General features: G+C 45.6%; 1 protein-coding gene across 3 annotated transcripts in view; it reads left to right on the top strand.

Moving 5' to 3' along the window:
* Positions 1-2,216: 2,216 nt before the first annotated feature.
* The window catches only part of GRIA1 (glutamate ionotropic receptor AMPA type subunit 1), a 119,891-nt gene continuing 95,670 nt past the window's right edge, over positions 2,217-26,437 (top strand). For 2 of the 3 annotated variants that reach the window (XM_057411929.1, XM_057411930.1), the window contains exons 1-2: positions 2,220-2,521; positions 4,624-4,761. In XM_057411929.1, the coding sequence (XP_057267912.1) occupies positions 2,440-2,521; positions 4,624-4,761 (220 nt within the window). In that variant the 5' untranslated portion in view covers positions 2,220-2,439. Of the gene's footprint in view, positions 2,522-4,623; positions 4,762-26,437 lie in introns of all 3 variants that reach the window. The other variant, XR_008972475.1, reaches the window with a different exon arrangement.

Below are 26,437 nucleotides of genomic sequence, written 5' to 3'. Positions count from 1 at the left end.
ACTGCTTAGGGACAAGCTGGGTATCAGACAGCAGGTGGTGAGAAATATATTGTGCATCACTTGTGTTTCTTGGGGTTTATTCCCCTTCTATTATAATTATTTTTATTATATTTTACTTTATTTCAATTATTAAACTGTTCTTATCTCTGCCCACAGGTTTTAGCTTTTTCCTATTCTCCTCCCCATCCCATGGCGGGCAAGTGAGCAAGTGGCTGCATGGTACTTAGTTGCCAGCTGGGTTTAAAGCATGGCATAAGAGGTCACAAAGCTGGAGGCATCAGTGCAGCTCCTCTCTGATGCAAGGTATTAGAGTACAGTGCTGAGACCCTTTACCTACTATGGCATTTATGTGAGTGTTTAAGCATTTTGTCATCCTAGAAGTCACAGTGAAATTCATAAAAGTGTCTAAGAAGTTGTTAAAGATCCCGGACTCTTATTTACAGAGATAAAATAGAGGCCACATGAGAGATGATTTTCCATTGTCACGTTTGGCTGTGGTGATAGTGCATGACTGCATATGGTGCTGCTCTACCCAGGGCCTCTGTCACAGCTTGCAGGAATGGCTGTATGGGGAAAGAAATCTGTAGTTAAATCTCTTCCAGAGGAAGACAACAAAAAGATGCTACTACCTCTGTTTTCAAGACTATTCTGTTCATAAAAAGGTATAAAGAGTAGTATTATCCTGCATCATAAATTTACGTCACACCTTGGCCCTGTGGCCAACAGAGAGTATCTCCATCTGTGCTACTGCAGCTTTTGCTCACATCCCATTTCAGTTATCCCACTCTGCAGAGTTCTTGTCTGTCCAGCTGTTCTTATGTGAGCAGAATTCCTGACCTTTGAACAGCTCTCTGATGCTTTTCCAATTTAACCACATGCTTTTGGAGGTGGGGAGTAGGGACCAGAGCAAGGCACCCTAGACCAAACCAGGACATGGAGCATGAGTCCTATTTCTAACTCTGCCCCGAACATCCTTTTTTCTGTTTCTTCTCTGCTATTTACCCCTTGTGTGCATCAAGGCTGCAAACACTAAGGGCAGAATCTCTGTGCTTGGACATGGATATCCAGGTTCTGGCACAAGAGGCCCCAGGTTTTGTTTGGAACTTTATCTGTTTCAGGGGGGAATGGGTGAATTTTCTCTATGTCTCTGTGATCACAGCAGTTCTTCCTCAAACATTTCTAAATCCTAAGTTGTGTCTGGGAGATGGTTTTTATTGTTGTTGCTTTTATTGATTTTTCTCTCCTTTTGTTTTTGAGCAAAGGTGCTTATGATCAAATAAGCTTCAACCTCTAGAGCCACAAAACAGCTCCTATAATGATCCAGGCTAAAACATCCTCCTGATTTCAGAAGCCTGTCATATCTGATGGTGCTGGTGAGCACAGATTCCTCCACATCAAGCACAGGGGTGAAAAGCCTCATACTTTAATGATGGGTAGGGAAAAATTAATGAGAAAGGTGATGGTCCCTTTTTCATCCTTCAGGATCTTGTCTGTTGCTCTGAAACCCTTCCTTCCAAAGCATGTTTGCAGCACACTACATGCCTCTTTACAAGGGCATGCAGTGACAGGACAAGCGGTAAATGGCTTCAAACTAAAAGAGGGTAGATATAGATTAGATGCTTAGGAAGCAATTTGGAAGTAATTATTTACTATGAGGGTGATGAGGCACTGCCACAGATTGCCCAGAGAAGCTGCGGCTGCCCCATCCCTGGAAGTGTTTAAAGCCAAGTTGAGCGGGGTTTAGAGCAACCTGGTCTGGTGGAAGGTGTCCCTGCCTGTGACAGCGGTGCTGGAACTAGATCTTTAAGGTCCCTTCCAACCTAAACCATTTTATGATGATTCTATGACCTTCTTTGTTATCCTAATGAGCCAGGCTGTAGAGTCTGATCTGTTCAACTCCTGGACCCAGGAGCGAGAGCCCAGGTTGGGAAACGATGGATCAGAGTCAGAGGAGTTTAAGCCCTTTCTCTAGAGGAGTTTGCCACCTACTGATACGCAGGTTGCTTCTAGCTCGTGCCAAGAGAAGTTGAGGGGGAAAGCCGGGAATTGAGGGGTAGGTGGGAATTGCCCTTAGAGCCCGGGGGGAATAGCCGGGGTGAGGAGGGAGGGGGGATGCGGTACCCAGCTGTAGCTCCCACTGGGAGTAGGGGAATGAGCTGGGTGGAAGCGCCTGGCGTGTGCGTGCGCGTGTGTTGTGTGTGGCGGGGGAGGGCTGTGGATGAGGAGCGGGCTCTCTTTCTTCCTCCCGGGGCTCAGTTGATCCTGCTGCCAGGCGGTGTCAAGCAGCAGCCTCAGCGCTGGATTCCGGGCGGGGGAGAAGCGCAGCCCTGAAGGCGCCGCGGAGGGGAGGCGGGAGAGGCGGCTAAAGAGAGCGGAGCGGGGGGAAAATCAAATCTATGCTTGGAACTGGGCTTCTTTTTCGCCAATGCAAAAGGGAATATGCAGCACATTTTTGCCTTCTTCTGCACCAGTTTCCTAGGGGCGGTGTTAGGGGCCAATTTCCCCAACAATATCCAGATAGGTGAGTGCAGGGCGCGGGGGAGAGATGTTCCCCGGCCAGTGGAGGGGGGGACGGGGGACGGGGGGGGGGACGGGACTGACCCGTTCCTTTGCTTGTAAAGGCAAAATTGTCTCTCTGTGTATGTGTGTGTGAGAGCGCGAAGGGTGAACAATCAGGGCTGGATTTGTGCGTTGGTACCAGCTTTGCAAGAGCAGAGATGTATTAATTTGGCTTGGGGGGATGGGAAGATTAGGAATAAATGCCTGCATACACACCAACACCGACGGAGAAAAGTGCCTCTGAAATGGAGGAAGCCCGGGAAAATTAGCTGTTTCTTGCTCTAAGAAATGCCTGTGCTGCCATTGTGCGTTGCTGCATTTGCAAAATCAGCGGTTGCATTATACATTTTGGTGAGGATGCTCTCATCTGTAGGTAACTGGGACGAGAGGTAACAAACAGGCTCTCTCTGTTGTTGTTGCTAAAGAATAAGGGCAGAGCTATTGGGGGAAGATTTTTGCATTGAAGTCTCTTTATTTCACGCTACTTGCTTGCCCTGCGCACCAGCAGTGCCTGTTTGATTCCTTTCTCCCTTGCTGTAACTTCTGTGCTCTTCTCCCTCCTTCCTCAGGTTTATTATTACTCTCCCATTGATCTTTATTGATGACGGTTTGCAACCTAGCCCCAAATTCTCTTCCCTCGCATGCCGGTTTTCTTTCCCGCCTCCCTTCTTTTTACGATGCCAATCAATTGCTAATCCACCAAGTTCAACTCCTGCCCGAGTCGAGCTGCACAATCGGTGCTTTTATTGCTGTTGATGCTGCATCCTTGCCTCCCTCCCTTCCTGCCTCCCCTTTACTCCAAATTTGTGCAACATCCCGGATTTTCTTCCCTCTCAACAAATGTGTTTTTTAATAGCTTAACTCGGCTACGTGCATCTTACTCCTCTGGCACCCATGATTAGGCTGGGAAGGGGGAGGAATGGGGGAGGCGAGAGTATATTCATGCATAAATAGCCCTTTCCACACAAGGAGATGCCCTCTGAACTAAAGACCTGCAAAGTGCCGTTGATAGCAGGTCCTTGCACATTTGTTTCTATCCCAAGCCCTGGAGGGTGGGCTTTAACGCTTTCTGCTGCTTGCTTTTTTTTTCCATTCTACCTTGTTGCTAAGTGCTTTGTTTCCCTACTTGTAAAATGCCAATAATAGTGCTCCCTTTAAATGCATGTAGATGACAAGACAGCCTGGATTTAATAGCATCTTTCTGGGGGCTGTGAAGGGATCTGCCGCAAACCAAGTTCTTGCTGGGGGAGCAGCGGGAAACTTTTCCTAGGGCCGGGTTATCGCAGCAACTTGTTCCAGGTCCATGGGGGGACAAAGGGTCTGAGCCTGCCTCCTGGCTGGTCCCAGTTCCTATCCTATAATGCATCCTGTGATTCTGGGCTTGCCTGTACTTCTGCTTTGACAGTCAAGCTTTTGGTTTCCTGTCCTCTTTGAATTTGACCACTGTCTCCTGTTAAGTGCAGGGTTTTTCCATGCAGCACACTTGCAGTAGCAGCAGTTGTATGGCCATGGGTCCCACGTTGCGCTGTCAGCTTGACCGCATCCACCCAGCGCTGTGCCTGTTGGGCCAGTCTCTGCCAGTCTGCCCCATATCCCCGTGTCCCACAGTGTGGGGAAACCCCTGCACCCTTCTGGAGCAAACCCCTCCTTTTAGTCAGTAGGGTTTAAACTGAGCCTAATTACAAGTGACGGGAGGAGGAAGAAAGACTCATTCCCCCTTTAGAAAGGTAACACTGAGAGCGCTGCCATTTCTATTCTTCTAAAGTTATGGGGGTGAAGAGGTTGAGCCAGATCCTGCAGTTCATCCCGACCCTGCAGGCTGCCGGGCCCAGGGATCCTAAATGTGATCAGGCATTGCATAATGTTGCTGGAAAGGTTTTCTGCTCCCAACCTGTCCACAGCAAGAACAAACCCTTGGGTCTTGTGTGCTGGAGGATTTCAAGCATAGAGGCAATCCCTGTGCTGGGCAGCTGTAGCCTCTGCTCACAGGGATGTTTTGGAGTGAAGAGGTTGCTGATATGGGTGTGTTTAAGACATTTTGTCTTGTTCTGTTTGTCTTCCCAGGGGGGTTATTTCCTAATCAGCAGTCCCAGGAACATGCGGCTTTTAGGTTTGCGTTGTCTCAGCTCACGGAACCCCCTAAACTCCTTCCCCAGATTGACATTGTGAACATCAGTGACAGCTTTGAAATGACGTACACCTGTAAGTACTGGCATTTGCTGTGCTTCCTCTTAGTTTGGCTTCCTTACTCCTGACTTTATTTTTGTGTCTAAAATATGGAGCATCTTGTTCAAGACGTGCAACACTCCTTTAGGGTCCATGCAATAAAACCCCAAACACAAGGGCAAAGGATTCCTGAATTGCTTTGTTGTGTGCTAAGACCAAGGGGTGAGGTAGCGTTGCCATTATTCAGCAGCTCTTGCATTTTCTCTTTCATTGCTTCCAAAGTGGTATAAACCCCCCCAACAATTAATTTCCTCTTGTTTTTCTAATCTCTGCCCAGCTCATTATGTTGAGGTTTCATTTCCATATTTTCTATAGCTGCGATGTACAACAAAGACATGCCTTTCCACCCACAGGGTGTGCAGAAGTCTCTGTTTTGTGTAAACTTCTTCCTCAGCCCCAGTTTAGCCATCTGTCCTTGTAACTTAAGAAAGACCTAGCAGAAAACAGCAGCTTGGTGCAAGTGGATTCTGAATCCACAGTGAGGGCATGCCTAATAATGAGAGAGAGGTAAGAAAGTTTTAGTTTCACAAATCAACAAAATCATTTGCTCTGAAAACAAGTATTAGAGACTGAATTTGCACCACAGAGTCAATTCTAGGGTGTATCTGCACCTTGCTAAAGCACAGCACATTAGCTGTGCTGTTCATGTTACACAGTATAGCCAGGAAAACTAAAAACTGCCTTGATTAGCAGCAATAAATAAGACCAGGAGGGAACCAGAGGAAAACAGAACCTGTAACACAGCCCTGTGGTTGCGTTAGGGGCTGGTGCAGTGTTTGCTTCCCTTGGAGTGAACTGTTTGGTGCTATGCACGAGGGGCTCGCACCTCCAGAACGCGATGCACAGGGAGTTTCTCGGTTTGACCTGGTGTCAGACACTGGTTTCACTCTCTGAGCCTGGGTGTGTGTATGAGGGCATCCAGGAGAGACTGGAGGAACCCTTCTCGTTGTAAAGCCTGTTGGATTTGTTGTTGGCTCACGTCTGTTGTATCCTTTTGATTCATCAAAACATCCTCTCTGCAGTTTAGTCATGTGGAGTGTGGGGTAGAGGTGGACACAAACTGTTCTCTCCACTAAGAAATACACAGAAGGGAAAAATGCTTTCCTGCAAACAGAAGCAGGGATGTACAGGAGGAGAATTAATAAGGCTCTTCAAAGGAAAAAAAAGAAGTTGTGATTTCTTTTCTGTTGGAGGGTTTGCAGATACAAGATTGCAGAGAATTTCCTGGCCAGTATGACATAAAAGAGAGAAATAAGTTTGGGCACTCTTTCATTGGAGTGCCTAATGACACATCTAAAGATTTTCTATTTTCCTTAATATCCCTCTTATTTGCCAGCTACAAGGTTTCCATCAAGGTAGAGCAACTATTTCAGCTCAATCCAATGGCACTTCCTTGGCAGGAAAACTAGACAAATAGAACTAAAAAGGCAGACCTTGTATCTATCAAGGGAAAGCGTCACCCTCCTGGGGTAGAGTTGCTGACTGTGGCTGAGGATGAACTATTTCAGTGCTGATAGCAGGAAGAAAGCAGAAACTGCAAGAATATCACTAGAATAAATTCTCCATCTGTGCATAGTTTTCCCTCCCTCTCCACGCCTGCCACTAATGCCTTTGTTTACAGCACTAACATTGATAGCAAGACCATGATACTAGTTATGCTTCAGAAATCTGTCATTAGTACCATGGGGGCGGCAGTGGTCCCACAAAAGCTGAATGGAAGCAAGACAGCCTCCCAAAGGATGTTATATTTGAGTTCTATGTAGGGCACATTGTCCTAGATCAGACCAGCAGAGCACTCTGCACAGCCCAACTTTGCTTGTCCTCATTTTTCTTTTCTTATAATTAAAAACTTCCTAAGTCCTGCCAGACTATGGAAGGCAGCATTTGTTTTGTAAGCACTAAAGGAGGTGTTGTTCCATGTATCTTAGAGGGGATAAAAACCCAACCCAAAAAACCCAGGCCATTAGGAGACCTGGTTTTAGTATTATAGGCTGGAATGAAACTTTTGTCAGGAATTAGCTCCTTCCTCATCTTCCAGCAAATTCCAGTTGCCAAGACTAGATATCAGCAGAAAAATCTGTTTATTTACAGAGAATAAAACCCTGCCCATGCAGTGGTCCTTATCTTCTGAGAAAAGACTGGCCATGCTACCAGTTAAAAGTACCAGGTTTTGTTCCCATGGAGATGGAGAACACAGCATTTTCTTGTCACTGGCATTACCTGTTTCTCTGATGGTTAGGGTCTCTAAAAGAACATGTGAGGAAGACTAATGCATCCCAGCCCCATAGCTAGCATCCATCCTCATGTGCTAAATGTCATCCTTATGGCAGCGCCTGAAACAGCATCATTAGAAATCCAGGAAGTATATTAAAAATCAGTGGTGATGGCAGAAGCAAAAAACCTTGTTGGGCAGCTTGCGAGGCGATGATGAAGCGGCAGGATGAACTGCAGCAAAATGACAGTACCCTGCCTAAGGAGATCATATGCAAAACATTTCTCAGCATCAACTGTGACACTGTCTACCTCTGCCTGACACATATCTGCTTGCCAGTTAGGATGAGCAGTCTCTGGTATGACAGTGGGTGAATTTGCAGTATGAGATGCCCCTATTTGTGCACCAGTGACAGTGATAAGGAGCCGTTAATGATGTACTAGTGATGATCGTCAATTGGTAACAATAATACCCATGAAAGTGATAAATCTATAAACTATCAGGAGGCTGCTGTTGTTTCCGGGCTGTTGCTGTGACATCCCAGCAGTAACTTTTACATTTCTATTGCTTCAAGTTGTGTACCTTCTACTGTTATATAGTGGTTGTGAATACCTCTATGTGGGGCAGCGTCAATCTACAGGTCCTGTGGCCCCTGTGCATAACATGTCAGTAAATGATGATTTTAAGGAAACCATAATCATACAGAAATAAAAAATAGATAGTAGCTACAGCGTGTGGTTACCTCATATTTCACGTGTGTGGTCAATGCTAATGTTGTTGTGTTGCTGAAACATGAGCACATTTCCACACCTGAAATATCTTCCTGAATTCATTCCATCGCAGAGAATAGATGGCAACGAACAGGCTCTGAGTTCACAGCTGGGTGTGTGCTGTGGTTGACCCAGATGAAAATACTCACACCCACTGCTTTGAGGGTTCCTAACTGAAGGTTGGGAGACCTAATATTTTTGTGCCATTTCTTTGAAGGCAGGCAATTGTTCAGGGGGAAGGTGAATTCGGAATCCTTCAGCCTAAGTGTATAGCAGTGCCAGGTGACTGCAAAGGGTAAAATGACAGTGTGGTGTAGCTGGAAGGTTTGCTTAGTGACGTAGCAGAACAAAACCTTTCTGATCAGCTTTGAAGACATGTTCACAGGTTCTGCCTTCAGCCATGATTGGAAAAGAGCTTTACAGTCTCTAAATAGTCACTATCAAACTCTACCTTGCTGGGTTTTGCTGTGACTTACTGCGTGCAGAGCAGGGCAGACCTGACACGCCGGAGTTGATGCTGCAGGTCAGAGCTGAGGCATGCCTCTGTGCCTGATGCAAGGTCACAGGAGGTCTGAAGGTTAGGCGAGAGAGCTGCCGATTCCTGTCCCTGGAAAGTTCACCCTGGGCACAAGCACCGTGTCCTATTGGCAGAAAAGGGATGAGATGCTGCTTACTTGAAAAAAACATTGCTGAGAATAGTTTCTCTCTTGCTTCTTATCTCAGCCTCCATTCATGCCCATGTAACACACATCCCCATCCTATGCATAGCCTAGCTCCTTGGGGAGTAGGAGTTGTTTCAGCCACAGCTCCATAGCTTTATTTAATTTGTGGTGCAGAGACTCCTGCTTTTGGCCTCTGTTGGAGTCCCCAGGTGAGCCCCATCAGCGTCAGGCAGACGGTGGTGGTTGTTCTCGTTGCCCAGGGAAGACGATGGCTCAGCGTCAGCCTTCTCTGTCGGTGACCTGGGGGACGTGCCTTGTTGAGCAAGAGGTGAATCATCAGCTTGGTAAATCTGTCCCTGCAAAACTCAGTCTCCTTTGCAGGGATGACCAGTAACCAAATATAACCCTCTGTTCAGAACTGCGCCCTGCAGCTTTGCTGATGCAGCCATCAGCTTTTGCGTGCTTAGGTGCTGGACTACTGAGAAGGGACCTTGAGGAGCTGAATACCTGAAACACAGAGGTCTGTGCAGGACAGCAGCAGGATTTTGCAGCTGCAAGAAAACTTGTAAAGAGGCTGAAAACCAATGAATTATTTATCCTTCTCCTCCCACGTATGCACAGCTACAGTTACTGTGGGGTCCTGAGAATGAGTACAGGCTGTGGGTGCTGCTAGAATATCAACAGTTGAATCTGTTCTGCATATTAGAAAATGAACACGTAGTTTGGAGTCTGCTCATATTTTATGAAGTCCTCACAGCACCAATTAGAGAGGGATTTGTAGCAATCACTCATTCTGTGCTTATGTTCTTATCAATAGCAGCAAGCTTAGATTGAGATCAGCTATGAAATTAAGTATTTCTTTTTCTTCTTTTTCTTGGATACTTATGTATATAGATAGAGTATTTCTGGAGATTGCTTTTTATCCCTTAAATTACCTCTCAGAGACAGGAAGGAATAGGCAAATGTCTGAACGTTCTCAAATGAGGGTCTAAATTTGGCTTAATTAAACCATTATTGAATGTTGAATTTAAAGGAAGCTTCTTTGTTGACAAACATGCAGTGGTCGCCATTTCTTAGAAAGGTGTTGCAGCAATTATTCCAGCAGCAATCAATTAAAATGCAATTTTTATAATTAAACTTCCACAGTCTAAATAAGCCCTGTAATAGTGTGTAATTGTTGTGGTGTTGGTAGACTTCTTTTTATTTTAGCAGTGTCAGAAATCTTGTGTAAGTGCTTTGGGAATTTTTTTTATCCCTGCAGAGCTCAGGATGCTAGCTATGCTTATTTAATGTCAGTTAAGCCAGCAGAAACATGGATTTAATGATCAGATGCAGCCTGGTTAATATAACATAGGTATTACAAGGAAATACATCTCCTTAGATTTTTGTACTAGGAAAAGATGTGTTGCAGGCAGATGAATCACAGAGCATCAATTCACGTTAGATCAAATTGAGGTTAAGGATGCTCAATTTCTGGCAGGGATGGGCTGTAGCTTTCTAGTAAGTGCGTGTTTGTTTAGTGAGATCCCACAGAGTCAGGTCCAGCCCTAAGGAGGGTGCTGAAGGGTGAAATCCTGCCAAGCAGGGGGGAGCAGATCCTGGGAGTGACACCAACCTCCTGAGTCCAAGGTCTCTGCAGGGACTTAGAGTCCCTGGCACTCACAGCCGCCACTGGAGAAGGTGGGAGCTTGTCTCATATGGTTTCCCCAAGAAGAAAAAGCATTTCAAACATGAGTGCTGAGCCATTTCCTCAGCTACGGCTGCCAGGACAGGGCAGGTTGTCTGTTTGCCTTCATAGTTCTGGGCACAGAGAGCCTTGAATGAACATGGGCCAATATCATCAGCAGGAACACTGATAGGGCTCCACTGTCATTTGCCATGGCCAGCCCTGCCGAGAGGCTGGCAGAGCACATCAGGAATGGGTTTCCCCTGGTCTTCTGTGTCCATTTCTGTCCAAAAGACATGCGGGCACCTGTTCTTTGCATGGCTATTTTAATGCATTTAAATTTTTATCCTGGGCTGTGGGAGAGGTGCCTGCAGAGAAAAACTGATATGACACAATTAGGAAAAATCAGAGGAGGAATGAGGAACTTCACATCTGCAAATCTATCTGCTCATCTGGAAGGGATCCTGAATACTCATTGGTCTCAAGCAAAAAAAAGAGAGTGAAGAAGCAACATTTGGGCTCCGCAGCAGGCAGAGAAGGGATTTGAGAAACAGTGAGCAGCAGAGGCCAGGCGTGTCCATTGTGTGACAGTGACAGTTTTCACTCACAGCTTATCCTTCCTTCTCCAAAAATAAAGCTTTTTCATGTGATAGGGGTACTACTAAGCCGGAAATACATGGGCTTTATTTTTTGGCGTATTAACAAGGTGAGAGTGGAAATCTTCATATGGCTGCAAGGAAGGCAGTGTGGGGAAGCTCACTGCTCCTTACCAAAACTGTAGTGGGAATTTTATATACATATATATGTTTACTTTTCCCTTAATAGGGTTAGGGCCCCGAAGGCAATAGCTCTCTGAAAGTAGGAACAGAAACAGTCCTGGTTATCTTCAGTAACACGTGGAGCTCAGAGCAAACACAAAACCAGCATGCTCCTTAAAGAGGTAATAAGTCAGGGAGACTTTAATATTCTGCAGATCCAAATTCTCCGGGGTGTGGTATTAACACAAGTCTGATGACAAAGATGCTTTTATTTCAATGGCATTCCTTTAAAGAGAGATGGGTTCTTACTTCTCTGCATTTAGTTGTGCAGAATCGAAACTGGGTAATGTTTTTCCCGGTGAAAAGTGCTGTCTGGTAGAACATGGGGTGCCCTCTGGGAATACCTGAGGAAGGCAGGTGCTGGGCAAGATACAGAACTGAGCCATTAGAAATCTGCCATCATCCCAGCAAAAAAAAACCCAGCCCAAAATAATACCAAATGATTAGTATAATAACAGTGTGCTCTCCAGCAGAAACTGCTCCTTGCTCACCTGCTGAACCGATCGCTTATTAGCTTACGTAGTAATGAGTCTCTAGTTGATTTTTCTCACGCTGCCCTTTAACAGCCAGACCTGGTTGTTCCCTCTGGAGCATTCTTAAAAACACTGAACACCACACCAGCCAAAAGGACAAAAAAGCCCACAAACCCTCCAGCAGTGTTGGGTTTTGTTATTAACATATATTGATTATTTTCACTGTTGTCTCTAAACCACACCCTTGTCAGTCCTCATCCAGGGTCGCAGTTCAGGAGAAGTGATTATACACCACAGGAGTGATTGATCCCTTGAGGAAGTAGTAGAAATGGGGGCAGGTCTGGGCTGCCAGCACTGTGTCTGCAAAAGGCTGAAGCAATGGAGAAGGGAGTAACAGCTACAAATTGCCGTATCTTGGCTTCTTCAAGAGGGTCTTGTCATTCTTGGATTGTATTTGTTTTTGACAGTGGAGGAATGCAGGAGAAAACAACTGATGTCTAAGATTGAGATGTAGCATACAACTGATGTCAGGATTCTCATGTGAATACAGCATATGTGTCTGCATCTTTATGCTATAGGAGTCTGTTCTTTGATTTAATAAGCGAGGTCCTGTAACTGGGTTAATAGAGATGAAGTGGGAGTGAGACGAAAGGTTGCGGGCTGGAGAGTCACAGGGGAGATACAGAAGCAGCTGTAGGTAACCTGTTTGCAGTATGGAAGGACCTCACATGGAAAGGGAGGGCTATTTCTCTCCTCCCCACCCTCCCAAACGCTGTGCTTTGATCTTTGTTAGAGGTAAGCTTCAATGAGCAAAAGACATCAGTAACTACACTGATTCAGCTGTGTTTTTTTCCCCTGCTGGCCTGCCAATATCCTCTGAGTGCCCCAAGCCTTGTTAGCTTTCCTTCCACATGGCACCTACATCCCATACAGTTTGATGCATGAGAAGCAGGATGGTGGTGTTATTCTGATAGGTGAACAGCACAAAAAATTACCAGCAGGCATTGGAGCTTGTGGAGAGAACCCAGGGAAGTCCAGCAGAGAGCACACAGGGACAGAGGATGAAGAAATGCTGGGTGAGGAGCAATAATTGGAGACCCAGCATGGGAAAGGGGACAGGCACTGGTGATAGAGGGGCTGTGAACATGATGTAGCTGCAATTTTCCCTTGTCTCTCTTTTGAGCCCTTAGCTAAGCCAGAGGAGATTTTGCTTTCTAAGGGCTCTGCCACCTCCTGCCCAAGTATAATCTGAAGCCTGCTGGTGTCATCCATCTGGCCAGCACTGCAGCTCAGCTTGCTCCTGGCCCCCCTCTTCCTTAGTGCAACTCCCGCAGAGCCAAACCTTGGTGCTTAGAGCAGAGAATCCTCTGCATGGGGTGGTTATTGCAAACTGCCAGCGTGTTTAACAGTCTGCAGCCCTCTTGCTGCTGCAACAGTCCCAACATGCTGCCTTCCTTTCCCCTCAGCCAGCCTGTGCAGCTCATGTCTTGCATCCTTAGTGCATGATGTGCACGTACCTTTTATACATGGCTTATTGCATGATGCACGTGAGTGCATGGCTGTGTGCTGGTCCTGAGATGGGAAAAGGGAGACAACAAATGCTGGGATATAGACCACAGTGGGGTGAAGGTTAGCTGGAAAGGAGACTCTTGTTGAAGCACACATGGCAGAGGAGGGTCACCATGGAGGTGACTGATGGGTGTCTAGCATGAACCCAGATCAACAGGGAAATGGGGGCAGGTCTGGGCTGCCAGCACTGTGTCTACAAAAGGCTGAAGCAACCACTGAAGCCATGGCTGAGAAAGAGGCCTGACCTGCAGGGAGTTCAGAAGAAATGTCTTTGTGCAGAAGGGGATTAATGTCTTTAATGAACTACCAAAGGAAGTAATAGAGTAGAAGGGGCTGAGGGTCCGTTGCTGTTGCAGGCAAGGCTGAGGAAGCGAGCTGAGGCACAGCCCATGCAGCAATGCTGTTTCCAGTTCACTGTCCCAGAAATACAGTCAGGCTCAGCAGCTGTCCCTAGTCCTGGGTAAAGGCAGAGCCGAGTGCATTGCAGAGATTTAATCAGAATTAATTCAGCCTTACAGCCTGTCCTGGGGCTGGGGTCTTCTCTGCTCTGCTCATTATGACTGTGCTAACAACCCCCCCATGTGCAGCTTCAAGATGTGGGGATGGTAACAGGGGAGGCCCTGTGTTTGCTGTGGGGGCAGCAAAAGGGTCAGCTTTGAGGAGAGAAGAGCCTCACTGGAGACTGGAACCTGAGTTAGCCTAAGCTGACTGGTGTTGAGAGTCATCACTTGTTTGGGAACCCATGAGAAATGTGTGGATAAGTCAGGCAGACTTCTAACATTGAGTCATCTATATCATAATATCCACCACCTTAGCAGCCTTGTGTGCCAAACTCAGCAGAGACTGTGGAGGGAGCAGGCACCTCTCCTGAACCCGCAGAGCCCCATGAGGTCGCCTGTGCACGGTCACCCACAGATTAAAACCAGCTTTTTCTGTTCCTAGACAAGCCTGTGTTCATGTGCTAGTCGTTAGGGGTGTGTTCACCATGCAGCCCCCAGGAAGGAGGTGAGATAGCTCCTGCATTTCCACCCCTGCTTTCAGAGCAACCACACACCTTCAGAGGCGAGCCCTTCCCAAAAAGCCTGTAGCACCTCTTGTTCTGGAGTAACTAGCACTAGTTTGGGGTATAGACCTGCTCTATCAAAGAGGAAAATCACTCAAGCATCATCACTGTTTTAGTGAGGCTCAACAGTCACACTGGAGTGTAAAACCAACATATAGCATCTCAGATGGCAGCTGCCAGTTAGAGACCATTCCCAAATTTCTCTTCTTTGTTTGAGAAGCTTTAGACCATCAAAGCCTGCTCTCAAGTGAAGTCCTTACATGTGCCCTCAGTACAAATGCTGGATGCACTGTCCCCTAACTGAACTTTTCCTTCCTCTGTGAATTGCCAGGTAAAGCAAGAGAATTGCATGCTTAGATCAGTGTTGCTTTGCCAGGTATTTGTGGAGAGACAGAGGAAGAGAGGAAGAGCCAAGCCCAAGCTTGACCCAGGGTGCTTGTGCCATGTCACTGCTTACATGCCTTAGAAGCATCCTTAAGCATCAGGTCCTAATTCCTTAAAGCATGAAGAAGGGAACTTTTCCCCTCTGACTTTTCTGGATAAGGATTAGATGCCTTCATCTAAGCTACTCACCAAGGTTACCTCTGTAATGAACAGTGAGCTCTCCAGCGAGCCATCCTTTTGAACCATTAGACACCCATCTAAGTACAGGAGGTATTGCCCTCCAGAGATGCCTGCTTATCTCCCTGTCAATAAGGGAAGTCAAGGTGGCAAACTTGGCTTAAAGAGCTTACTGTGAGACCTTGAGCAGGAGGTGAGATGAATCCTACCCCAAAGTGTCTGCAGCTGTACCATCTCCTTCTGCTAAATTCCTCAATACTCTGCTGAAGGTGATACTTCTGTGGTACCAAATACTTTCCTGCTTCAGTCTGTGAAGCTTTGAGAAAGCAGACATTGCATTGCAAAGAGGCAGTTTACAATTATGCTATTCTGATGTATTGCTAAGAAGTGAAGAAAACATGCTTATGGCATAGAAATACTCTTCTTGGGTTCACCTTCTGTATTTTGGTACAGTGCTGCAATGGTCCCTCAAGCAAGAGGGTCTGCTGTTGTCCCAAGACATGCTCTCATCCTCTTGGCCTGTTCTGTTTCTCACTTTTCATGGGCTCACTGATGGCAGTAGTGCTTGCAGAGCTCTAGCAGTGATACCTGGGTTTGCTTTTGCTGTCTTTTCTTTAAGCAAATCTCTTTTCCCCCTCTTTCTGTTGATACACTCCTGGCTGATACTGCTTTTTTCCTAAGAATAGGCTCCAGGGGACCATAGAGTTGGGATCATCAGGGGAGGAAAGCCTTCAAACGCTAAGTGTAGCATCTTCAAAATAGCACCTAGGGGTTTAACTGAGCACTCCCTGCTAGCTGTAATGGGAAGAGCACAGTTAAGCCCTGCACGGTGCTGGAACAAATCTTGTGGGCTTTTTATGAGAAGGAAAAAAGCCCAAACCAACAAACTGTTTGGCATGAAAAAAAAAAAGGAAATTCTAAAGTAGCATCTTTTAACAGCTGAGCCAAATCAGTCAAAAACTATGGATTGAAACACACCTGAAAATCCTGGGGATGCTCCAAATCCCACCCAGTTCTGGTCCTGAGGTCTGATTGCCATTTGACAGTAATCTCAGGGGAGTGTGATAGCAATGTATGTTCAGGTTTCCTGTTCCAAGCCTATCTCAGGAAGGAAAGTAAAAGTGTGAATCCAGGCGAGCAACTCGAGCAGAACTTTAAAATCACAAAGGGGAAAAAGAAAATCATTCCCTTTGGCTGGCAGGGCTGTGCAGTGGAATCTGGAGCAGTGTCTTGGAGGGAATTGGGGTCAAGATGACTGGGATGGAGCAGCATCCTCTGGTACTGCTGCCTTTGGGGAAGGTGTTTGTCTCAGCTCTGTCTGTGGAGCCTGCAGGCAGAGGAATGAGTTGTGTTGCTGTAGGACTACAGACGCTTATGCATGGTTTGTGTATATAGCTAGAGAAGTGTAGCATGCTGGGGTGAGATTTGCAGTGTTTTACCAGGTTATCCTTGCCTGCAGCCAAACACAGCAAATTATTCACTTTCAACAACAGAAAATTTACATTAAATAAAGGGCTCCATCAAAAGGAAATTGCACTTGACAGTCTCCCTTTAGCCACTGGAGAGCAGCAAGCAAACAGACGCAGGAGGCTGCCTTCCCATCCCTTGCTGTCCACGTGTTCTGTGGTTTTGGCATTGCAAAAATGGGAAGCAGCTGTAAGCCCTTTGGATCACAAATGGATCTTGGAGTCTGGTACCTCAGCTAACAACTCATTTATTATCAGGGAGCAGTTTCCTCTGAGCCAGTGCAATCTATCATTTCTTAAAGAAGCTGTGTGAGATTGAAAGAATTTGCTTTAGGAGTTGGCACCTGGAACCCTGTAATGAGTCCATCTTTGGGAAGAAATCTACTTCCTCACTCAGATTTCTGTTTCCCAGCTTCAGCTGGAGCAGACCGTGGGTACCACTGCCCGGGGCAGGCAGGGAGAGGGATGTGCAGCAGATGCGCTCTTCTCTCTGAGAAGTTTGAGAGCATCCCTCCTCTGAGAAATTCCTTAAGAGACATGAGGGCACATTGCTTTTTTCTCTGTGCCCAAAATATTGGTGAAGGGAGGGTTAAGGGGTTATTCCAGCCTCTTGTTGAAACCCATGTGTGCATCTCCAGGCAGGTTAAGTCTCTCTCACAATCAGCACCTGCTGCTGCCTGGCCTGGATTTCAAGCTGTTCCAGCACAACACAGCACCTCTTCTTTTGCCATGTCAGCCCATTTGCTCTCCCAAAGTGTGGGGTTACACAGTGGGAAAGGGAACATGGGGTCATGCTGCAGCCCCAAACACATCCCTGTGCATAGACACTTGCAGTCAAAGCAGATCTGCTAAAGGGCACTTCTCTGTTGTTTTGCTCAGTGCACCGGGTGAGGGACCCCTGAAGTCTCCTGTGCAGATGTTGGGTGGTCTGATGTGGGCACTCCAAATCCAGCCCTCCTTTGCTACACAGAGCAGTGAGGTGATGAAAGCCCCTATTAATTATGCTCCTTGCAGCACCTATGAGCTCACACCGGTGGTTTTGGCTGATGGTATCTCCTGGCTGCTTAAAACCCCCAGTTCCCAACATGTTTCAAAGGGATTTGCTATCAGAGTCAGGAGGAGAATTGGCAAGATGTGCTGGTGTGGGTGGGATGCCCTCAGGTGTTGGGGCACAGTGTCCCTCTGCAGATATTTTTCTCAGTTTTCGTGTTTACTGGCTGATGTGATTTAACCTTTCTTCCTTCAATTTGCACTTATGAATTACTCCAAGCAAAGCCAGCATTTGTCTCAATTTTGGTTTGTTTTTTAGATATCTTTTCAGTGTGAAGTTAAACCACAGCTACACGTACTTGGTTCTGCACTATCGATTTCCTGGATTGTGGATCAAGCCCTTCCTAAAGAAGGTTCACTTGATTCAAAGGCATTTGGGGGGATTTTTAGTCTGATCCTATTGCTGCTCTCTTTACCTTTCCTGCAGATTTTGCCCAGCAACACTATGCTCCACCCTGATTTTTGCTTGTTCTTCCCTTTCCTGCAGCAGGATTTTCCTCTTGGCTGTTCTGCTCCTGTCTGTGCCTGTAACCATTGCAAGCCCCACACTTAAGATGTCATGACCATGTCATGGCTGTCATGGTTTCTGCAGTTCACCTGTTGCATCTCCCTCATGTCGTGTGTTTAGTAAGCTCCCACAGCAGCGTTTCACCACTGTATTTGTTTACCAAATATTTGGGGCTCTGGTTGTTAGCTTAGGCTTGTAAGTACCCAAAATCAGATCTTTAAAGGCATTTCAGTGTTTACTGATTCCTCCACTACCATCACTACCTAAATGTGATGCAGTGTATTCTAAGTGATACTAAGTGTCCCTGTGGGTCTGTTTCCAGCATAGCACAAACAGGATTAATGGATTTTTGTTTGTATTTTATCCAAACCATTTTTTTTAATGACAGAACAAGACAAAAGCAGGATTATAGCTGAAGGGGTTTTTTCTTCCATGGAAGGTGTGCGTTTCTGCTCTTCTCTGTTGTAATGCTGCTGTCTGCTGCAGAACAGGCCTAAGGGGCAGGATGGCTCCCATAGTCCACTTTCCTCCTGCTTACACATGGGTCACCCCATCTCTGGGTATTTATCTGCTACAGTTTGGGTGGATGAGGGGAAAGGACAGCGTTGGGTGCTCCCAGCCTGGCTGTGCTGTTGTGGAGGGTGCAGAGCTTGCGTTGTGACACTCAGCTCCTCCTCTCTGGCTTGGTTTTGCACAGAGCTGTGGGATACCCGTGTGGGACCTGATTTGCTTCCCCAGATCCTCATCTGTCCCAGAGACAGATCTTGCCTTGGGGTCATGCATTGGTCTCACAACTTGTTTTCTGTTTTGTCGGAGGAGTCTCCTGCCAGGATCAGGTGACTGAGGAGCTCTAATGGCTTCTTTGTGGCATTTCTTTTCTCAAGAAGTGAGAGGGAAAAAAAAGTGTTCATGGGGATACACTAAGACATCACTGGTAAAAAAAAATAGGTCTTGCAAGAGTACATTGAGAAGAAAAAAAAAGTGAGTTCTAGGCAAGTTGTAGAATCAGGAACAGCGATAAATGGGAGGTGAAAGCTTGTGGGAAGTGCATTAGAGGCAGCCTCTAGCTTTCTTTAAATCAACATTTGTTGCAGTTTGGCCCTGTCCACAGAGAGCAGCTAAAGTGTGCAGTGAAATGCCTCCTCTGGTCCTGTGTCCCATCACTCTCCGGTCCTGCATCCCATCACTCTAACGGTGGGGCTGTATATTAGTGAAGGCACAAGCGTGAAAAAGGACAGAATCTGAGGTCCTGAAAGAGCAGCACCTGATGCATTAGCCCATGAAGGCTTTTCTGCACAGAATGAAAGACTAATCTCTTTTCAGATGCGTCCCAAGTTTAACGGAGACTTAGGTTTCAAGCCTCAAATGACCTACCTGTGCCTTTGAGACCTCGGCTGTGTCAGTAGCTTTTCTTTCTCTGGTGTGCAAGACTGTTTGTGAAGGGTGGCTTCAGGGAGAAGTTACATCTTGATGGTTTTGGGGATGGTCTCCCAACCTGGTGGCTATTTCTTGTCCTTTCTTTTTTTCAGTGAGACTGGACTGGGGAGAACGGAAAGGGCTGGCATTGATGAAGCACCATCAAAGTCACCCTGGGAATATTTGGAGCCCCTCTGATTCAGCAGCATCCCTTTAGCTGGAAAGGGCTGGATGCTTGGAAGGGGCGATGTGCTTTCTGTGACTGTTGATAAATGAGTAGAAAGACATGAGTGAGCACTTGACCATAAGAGAGAACATGTCTTTGCTTTTCTGGTCTCACCCACGTTGGCCACATTTTCTTGCTTATGTTCATGCTTTTCCTCATGAATCTGGTCCCCTTTTGAGAGGGTCCATAGATCTCTCACAAGTGGGAACAGCCATGTGGTGTGTACAGAGCTCTCCCGTGTCTGTTGGCACATGAACAGCAACGTATGACGTCTGGGAAGTGATGGAGGAACTAATCCTCTTGTGGAAGCACCAAGGAGCATATGTGTAAAGGCCATATAGGTGCTTTGAGTGGGTGAATAGAGACTACCTCTGCACGCAGGATCCCCAGGAACATTTTCCCCAGACAGAGTGCCACAGAGCAGCCTGGCAAAGTGGAAGTGCCAAGGGGCCATGCTGAGTGGCCACAGACCATGTTGCTCACCATCTGCTCTCCCATTGCTGTTATGATACCAGGAAGATGTCCTTCGTGTCGGCAGCGTAGGCTCATTCATCTCCGCTCCCCAAGGGACAAGAACATGATTCACCTGCTTGTCTTGATCTTCATCTTCTTCCTCAAATGTGCTGGGGTTCTGCCCATATGGCCAGCCAGCTTGGCTGCACCCTTTGCACCATGCAGGCTTGCCAGACATGGGACAAGCACGGTGCTGGGGATGAATGCTGACATGAGTAAGCCACTTTGGAAGAGGAGGGACTGAAGCAGCTCTCCTTCTCCTCTGCTGCCTACAGGGAAGCATTTAATCTCCCAATGGGAAGAAATTCGCAGAGCTGTATTTAAAATACTAACCCTTGCACAAAGGAGGCTGGCTTCTCTTGATTTCACTTTTGTGTAGCACCAGGCGGCCTCGCGGTGGGTGAAGCTTTCCCATTCATCTCAGCCAGTGTGCCCTCAAATTTCCTTTTTGGTCTTCAAGGAGTGAAGAAAGATTATGGATAACTCTAAATTAAGCAAAACCTTTCTTTTCTAGGCAAACTTCCTTAGGAAAAAGAAGGTGAAAGGCTGTGGATCCTCTGCTTGTCTGAGCCAAGCCTATCACCCCACTAAGATTAGGTCTTCGTTACATAAAAAGCTAATGGGCAAGTGGCTTGCTCCCTCCATGTGCCTTGCAAGCTGCATCTCCACATAGAGCAGGCAGTTTGGGGGTGCTTCCCTCCCACTATTTATATATACACCAGTGTTTAACTGGTTGTGACTGGAAACCCACCAGGTCTTTAGTGAGTCCAAGCAAACCATGAGTCATCCTTAACCTAGACAGAGCCTACATTAAAGAAAGCAAAAATCAGTTTCTTTGGGCTTGCTTTTTCCCAAGCGAGGACCTTCCATAACCAGAGGACTAGATGCAGTCCAACACAAAGTTCCCAGCAGACTCAAGGCAGATATGTTGGATATATTGCAAATAAGGAAAAGTGTATGTTTTCTTTCTTCTTTCCCTGCTGTGATTTGGTAGCAGTGATTGTGGTGAGGCCTGGAGTTTTCCAATCTGAGCTTGGCAGAGAAAAGCAGAAAATCTCTAAGTACTGCAAGAATTATAATTACTGTCTGGCATTTCTGGGGTTTTATCAGTGTATGAAGTGAATGCTGGGAGGGCTGTAAATAAGTGTTTTCTCCCAGGGTGTACCCAGGTCAGACCCTGGCACACGCAGGTGTATTTCTTAGAGTGACTCCCTTCTGAGCTGCAGTCAATAACAAAAATAGCTGTGGGAAAAAAGTCAATATGCCTGATGCTGTGTCCTCGTCATTCCTGTATGGGAAAGCAGCCACTTGCTGCTTATAAAATCTTCTATTTTTTGAGGATATTAGAGGTTGCTGGGGGAGGCATTGGCTTTATTTAAATGCCTGAAATATTTATTGAGGACATGCATTCTCTATATTCTCTCATGATAGGATGCCCCAAATCCAGTGACACTAATTAGCTACTTAAACTTTTTTTTTTCCTTCCCTTCAGCTATGGCCAAATCTCTCCGGATTTAACAGCACAGCAAAGATTTAACAGAAAGTTTAAATGGGAAAAGCATATGAGAGGAGAAATTGTAGGATAAGATTCTGTGCTTGTTAACTGATGGCATTTATAAATTATAGCTGAAGATGTCATATCAGTGGGAACGGAAAACAGCTTAGTGGATTATAAAAATACTCTCTATAAACCATTTTAATGCCTCATTTTTTTTTTCTTTATATCTCTTATGGTAGGTGTCATAAAAATGAATTTTAGCAGAAAGGATAAAAATTTTCCCTCGGTAAAATGGATAAATGGTGATTAAAGGCTGTCAGGCAGAACAAACTCTTGATGAGGCTAAGGTACTGTTGGCTAAAGACAGCAGCCTCCCATTTTGGGGGAGGTGAGTTTATTTGTGGGTGAAGTGGTTCCAAACTGATAGGGCAAATACCACTGCAGCAAAATGTCTTCCCTTCCCAGTGCAGCTTCTCTCAGCCAGGAAGAGAGGAAGGCTGAGGAGCAAACAGTGGGAGCAGAGCTGTGGGGCAAGGGCTACCTCAGGGACTGTTTTGGGGTAGAATGTGAAGGGAAATCACAAAGGGACAGCAGACCAAGAGGGAAGAGCCAGAGTTGCTGGAAATTGAAGCTGTGGATGGGAGATGTAAGGGTACAAAAAGATGTATGTGGGGTGTCTTGAAAGGAACCGTGATGTGGTGACGGACAGAAAGATGCATTCGGGTGTCCACCAGCCTGCAGTGACTTTGGTTCCACCACTTTCTCAACCATTGAAATTAAAATTGTACTTATAAGAAAGAGATAAAAGAGAGCTGCAGCTTTCTGTCAAGAAACGGTTTCTTGTGGCCAGTATTTGCTGGTACATGCCATTTCAGAGAGGTTTCCCTGCTCATTTCTGTGGCTCCTGGGCACTTTCTGTCCCCTCCTGTGCCTCATTTAGAAAATCACAGCCAACACTCAATTCTAGGTTGAGATATTTAAGGATGCAGTGTTTTGTGGTATATTTCCAAGCTGCTTGCATAGGAAAGGGTAAATGACCTACCTCTCCCTGTCCCTTCACAGACTAGTTCCCAGGAGGCATTCAAAGGCGCCTATTCTCTTGCTACCTTTGAAGGCTTTGTGTCAGTCCTCCTTATAGATCCTTGTACCTTAGGCTTCTTTTGTGTCCTGTCCATATTATTTTTTTCCAGGAGAAGAAATCTGCATGTGGGATAGAAATGGTATTAACTTTCGCAACGTGAGCTTGCAGCAGAACTGTATTTGCAGCATGTCATTGGGGTTGTGTCAGGCTATTTCCACAGGGAGGCAAGATTTAGTTTATGGACTCCAGCTGAGCACCTTACAGCACCAGTGCAGAAAAGGCAATTTACCAAATTAAATTGCACATTATAGGATGTCAAGCAGCCTACTTCTGGGTCCTGTTCTCTGCAAGGGACTTCATCGTGACATGAGCTAAAGAGATGAGTAACAGCCTTCAAGTTGAAAGCTTATGAAAAAAAATCTCGCGCAGAATAATCCAAGGGCAACCCATACCCAAGTTCCCCAAGCTCCAGTTGAGTTGGGGATGTGTTTTCAGTCACAGAGATGAGCTGTCTTGCCTCTAGGCTTTTTCTGTTCTCTTGTATAAATCAACCAAGGGCTATAAAAGGAATTTGTGGAAAAAGTGGGATTGATCTGGCCCCTTTCCTTCTTTCCCGTCATTTTTTTTTCCTGTAGATGGCACAAGTGTGAGTCTTTTCTCCTTACATCAAAAGTACCCAGAGAGGAAGACATCTTCAGAGTACTTGATTCATATATAGGTTTTAATGGGGAAATCAAAAGGAAGAAAAGTTGGGAGAGGTATTCTGGTTACAAAGATTTGTTATTTAAAACTGGGGATGTGATTCAGAGATAGTACTGGAATAATGACTTTTCCAATTTTATGGTATCGCTGTATTTGGAGTTTTGTTAGAAACCTATTTCTGGATCAGGTTATGCTCTGGGAGACCATTTTCATTTTTACAGAGTTTCCAGCCCAACTTTCTTGGAGGCACGATTAGATTGTACCTTAAACCTTTACAAACCACACAGCGTCTAAGTAGATTATGCAATTTATTAACACTGTTAAGCCCATCAGGTGTTTATTAAAAATCAGAGCCACTGGCTTTGTCAAGTAACGTTGCTTTGCCCATGTAATATCCCAGCAGAGCAGCTCAGAGCAGAGGCTGATTAGGCTTTCAGAACCCCTTTTGGTTTGTCATCACTCAATAATAGCGATAAACACACACATCCTCTTTACTTCCAAACTAATACACCCAGTACCCTCTATGGCATAACTTCTCTACTTACTGCTGTATTTTTGACAGTGGCAAGTACAGGCAGTAGCTTGCAAAGTAATTCTTTGCATATACGTTTTGGTGCCTGCCATGCCAATGAAAATCTCTTTAATACCTACTTATGGGGAAAGATTCCAAAACAGTCCTCTGGGTTATACATTTTGGAGGACTGGGAAAAGAAAACAAAACTACATCGTCCAGAATTTGGGTAGGAAGTTTTTCTGTTGGGTTTTGGTTTGGGTTTATTTCTCCTACTGAGTGCCTGCTGTTCCCACAAGAAGCATGGCACCAGGTTTTACCACGTATTCACACTGTACGTTAGCATGCAGTGGTATCACAAGAGGTTTTCCAAGTGCAGGGAACAGGTGTAGGCAGAAAGTTGATTCATTGGGAGATTTCAGCAAAATGGCAGCATGGAAGCTGGGTTCCCATGGGATGCAGTATTCCTTTGCATTGATGAATCTGGTCCTCTCTCCTTTGTCATAACTGTACACAAGGATTATTGCTAAAATTGCTGATATTATCCAAGATTGTTTTACCCATTATAAATCTCTGAAATTAAATGGTGAAACTATGTGGCAGAAAAACTAATTCCCTTTGTTTTAAGGACATTTCATTTGAACGACTGTCTTAGAAAAGCTCTCCCTCAGGACAGCTCCATCATGGGAAATTGCCAAGGGATCCGACAAGTCAAATAAATAGTCCATCTGCTAATTTAGTGGCAGCTGGCTGATTGTATTTCTTGCTGGTAGGAGAAGCCTTTTGGGTGGAAAATGAAAAAACCTCCCCTAGATGAGGGGAGAGGGAATTTTACAGGTGTGAGTGCAAATGTCCATCTGTCCCAACCAAACTAGAACAGAACAAACCACTGATGGTTACTTTTGCTGTCATGACTACACTAGTCCAGGTATCAGGGTACAATGGCACATACTTAGTTATCAGTTGAGAGTGCACTTATTCCAGAGACGCCCAAGTTCAGTGCGTTAAAGTAAATGCATCTAAATCCCAAGCAGCACCATGTGCTGCTGTTCAAGTCCTGAGCATCCTTTTGCATATGCTGGTGCCAGGTCAGCATGATCTTGCAGTACTGACTCCAAAAGAAGGACAAGAGCAGATAATCAAAAAAGTATAACATCCTCCTTCTTAGAGCTTCCAAGTGTAGTGGCCTCCAGTTTGATTTATGCTTTAGTGTTAGGGGTTTTTTTTGATACTCCATGGACAGCTCTGTCTGTTTCCTACTTAGAAATGTGTTCTCCATAAGTGCTCTGGCAGAAATGATGTCTACTGGAGTCTGCAGACAGCCTGTACAAAAAAAAAACCAACAGAAAAGCTCTCAGAAGCATGATCCACATCCTATTCCTTTCTCTCCCCACACACTCATCACTGATTCTTCTCCCAGTGGAGCAATGCTGAAGCTTAAGCTACTGCTTTAAATGTCACTCATTTAACTACTAGTTATTTTAGCAAATAAGTGTGGGACTGTCTCCCTGGGGTTGACTGAAAATTGTTAAAGGATGGAACAAAAGAAAAGAGAAAGGAAAAGAAAAGAAAATGAGGAGAGAGAGCGAAAAGAACGGAAAGGACAAAAGGAAGCACCAGGCAGAAAACCTCGTGATGACAGTATCCGAGAGACTTGAGTCAGAAGAAGGTGTCCCAGTAAGATGAATAGGCTGTTTCCCAGCGAGGGGTTCAGGGGACAATTATGAGCCCTTTGTGATGTACCTAAATTACGCAGTCTCATCCTCAAGGCTCTGTTCTGACTCTGTTCTGACCAGCTGGTGTCAGCAGCAGCTCTGCCACTTTATGTACCTTGCCAGCCCAGTGCCAGCCCATTGGTTTGGAAGGGAGCTGTCCTCAGAGATGGAGGGATGCTCCTGTGTTTGGGAGATGACAAAAGAGCTGCTAATTAAGGCTATGAGAGGGATGGGAATCCTCTTTCCTTTTGACTCATATCTTGTTCCACATCCCCTTCTCCTTACATGTTGTTCCCAAGTCTAGTTAACCACTGGTGGAACAGAAAGGATGCTGATATCTACTTACTGCCTGGAACAATTGGGAGGTTTTCTTTTGGAGAATCACTTGAACTCCATGTGTTGGCAGTGCAAGTTTTCTCTACATGTAGATAGCATTCAGGGTGTATTAATATGCTGTCATCTGGTTGTTCTCATGAGTTGTGTTTGTTACATTCCCTGAGGCTCTGGTTCTGGCATGGAGGGCTGTATGAGTTTTAAATTTGGAGTCTGTCCATGCACGACTTTGAAGGAAGGAAAAAGCAATTCCCTAGTGAGAAGAGCAGTGCTGGTGGTGGCAGAAACCCCCACAGAGCAGAGAATCCCTCCCAGAAAGCCTTGTTCTCATCTAGAATTAATTAGAATAGTCCTTTGAAAACGCGTATAGAACGTGGATATCCTCAGTTACGTCAGCTAATAGTCAGACCCAGGGATTTTAATGGCATTACTCCAAGTAACCAAGAACAGAATTGGCCCCTTGCCTAGGGGTCCCTAACCTGGCCACAGGCAAACACCAGGAATAGTGTGTTTTCCTGAGCATAAGTATGGAAAACCCACTGGAAACAACAAAACAACCAGTAAAATAAAGCTAAACTGAACCCTGCCCTGAATCAGTGGAAAATAGCCACTAGATTATTATCTTTAACGTATCTCTAATTATATTTTAAAAGCTCACCAAAGGCATATTTATATAGCAGATAAAGCAAATGTCTGTATTTTTTGTGAATAATCATTTTACAGTTAACATCGCACCTGTTTCTCATTCTTAACATGGATGAGGAAGGGCAGTAAAAGTGAACTTGTGCATGAAGTCCATGTAATATCCATTAGAAGAAACAGTGCCTGATAATGAAGCA

Source organism: Pezoporus wallicus, unplaced genomic scaffold, assembly GCF_028554395.1.
Source record: "Pezoporus wallicus isolate ANWC-B61680 ecotype Strahan unplaced genomic scaffold, APGP_CSIRO_Pwel_v1 contig_6354, whole genome shotgun sequence".
In the NCBI taxonomy this organism is placed as follows: domain Eukaryota; kingdom Metazoa; phylum Chordata; class Aves; order Psittaciformes; family Psittacidae; genus Pezoporus; species Pezoporus wallicus.
This window is presented reverse-complemented; position numbering and strand designations above follow the sequence as displayed.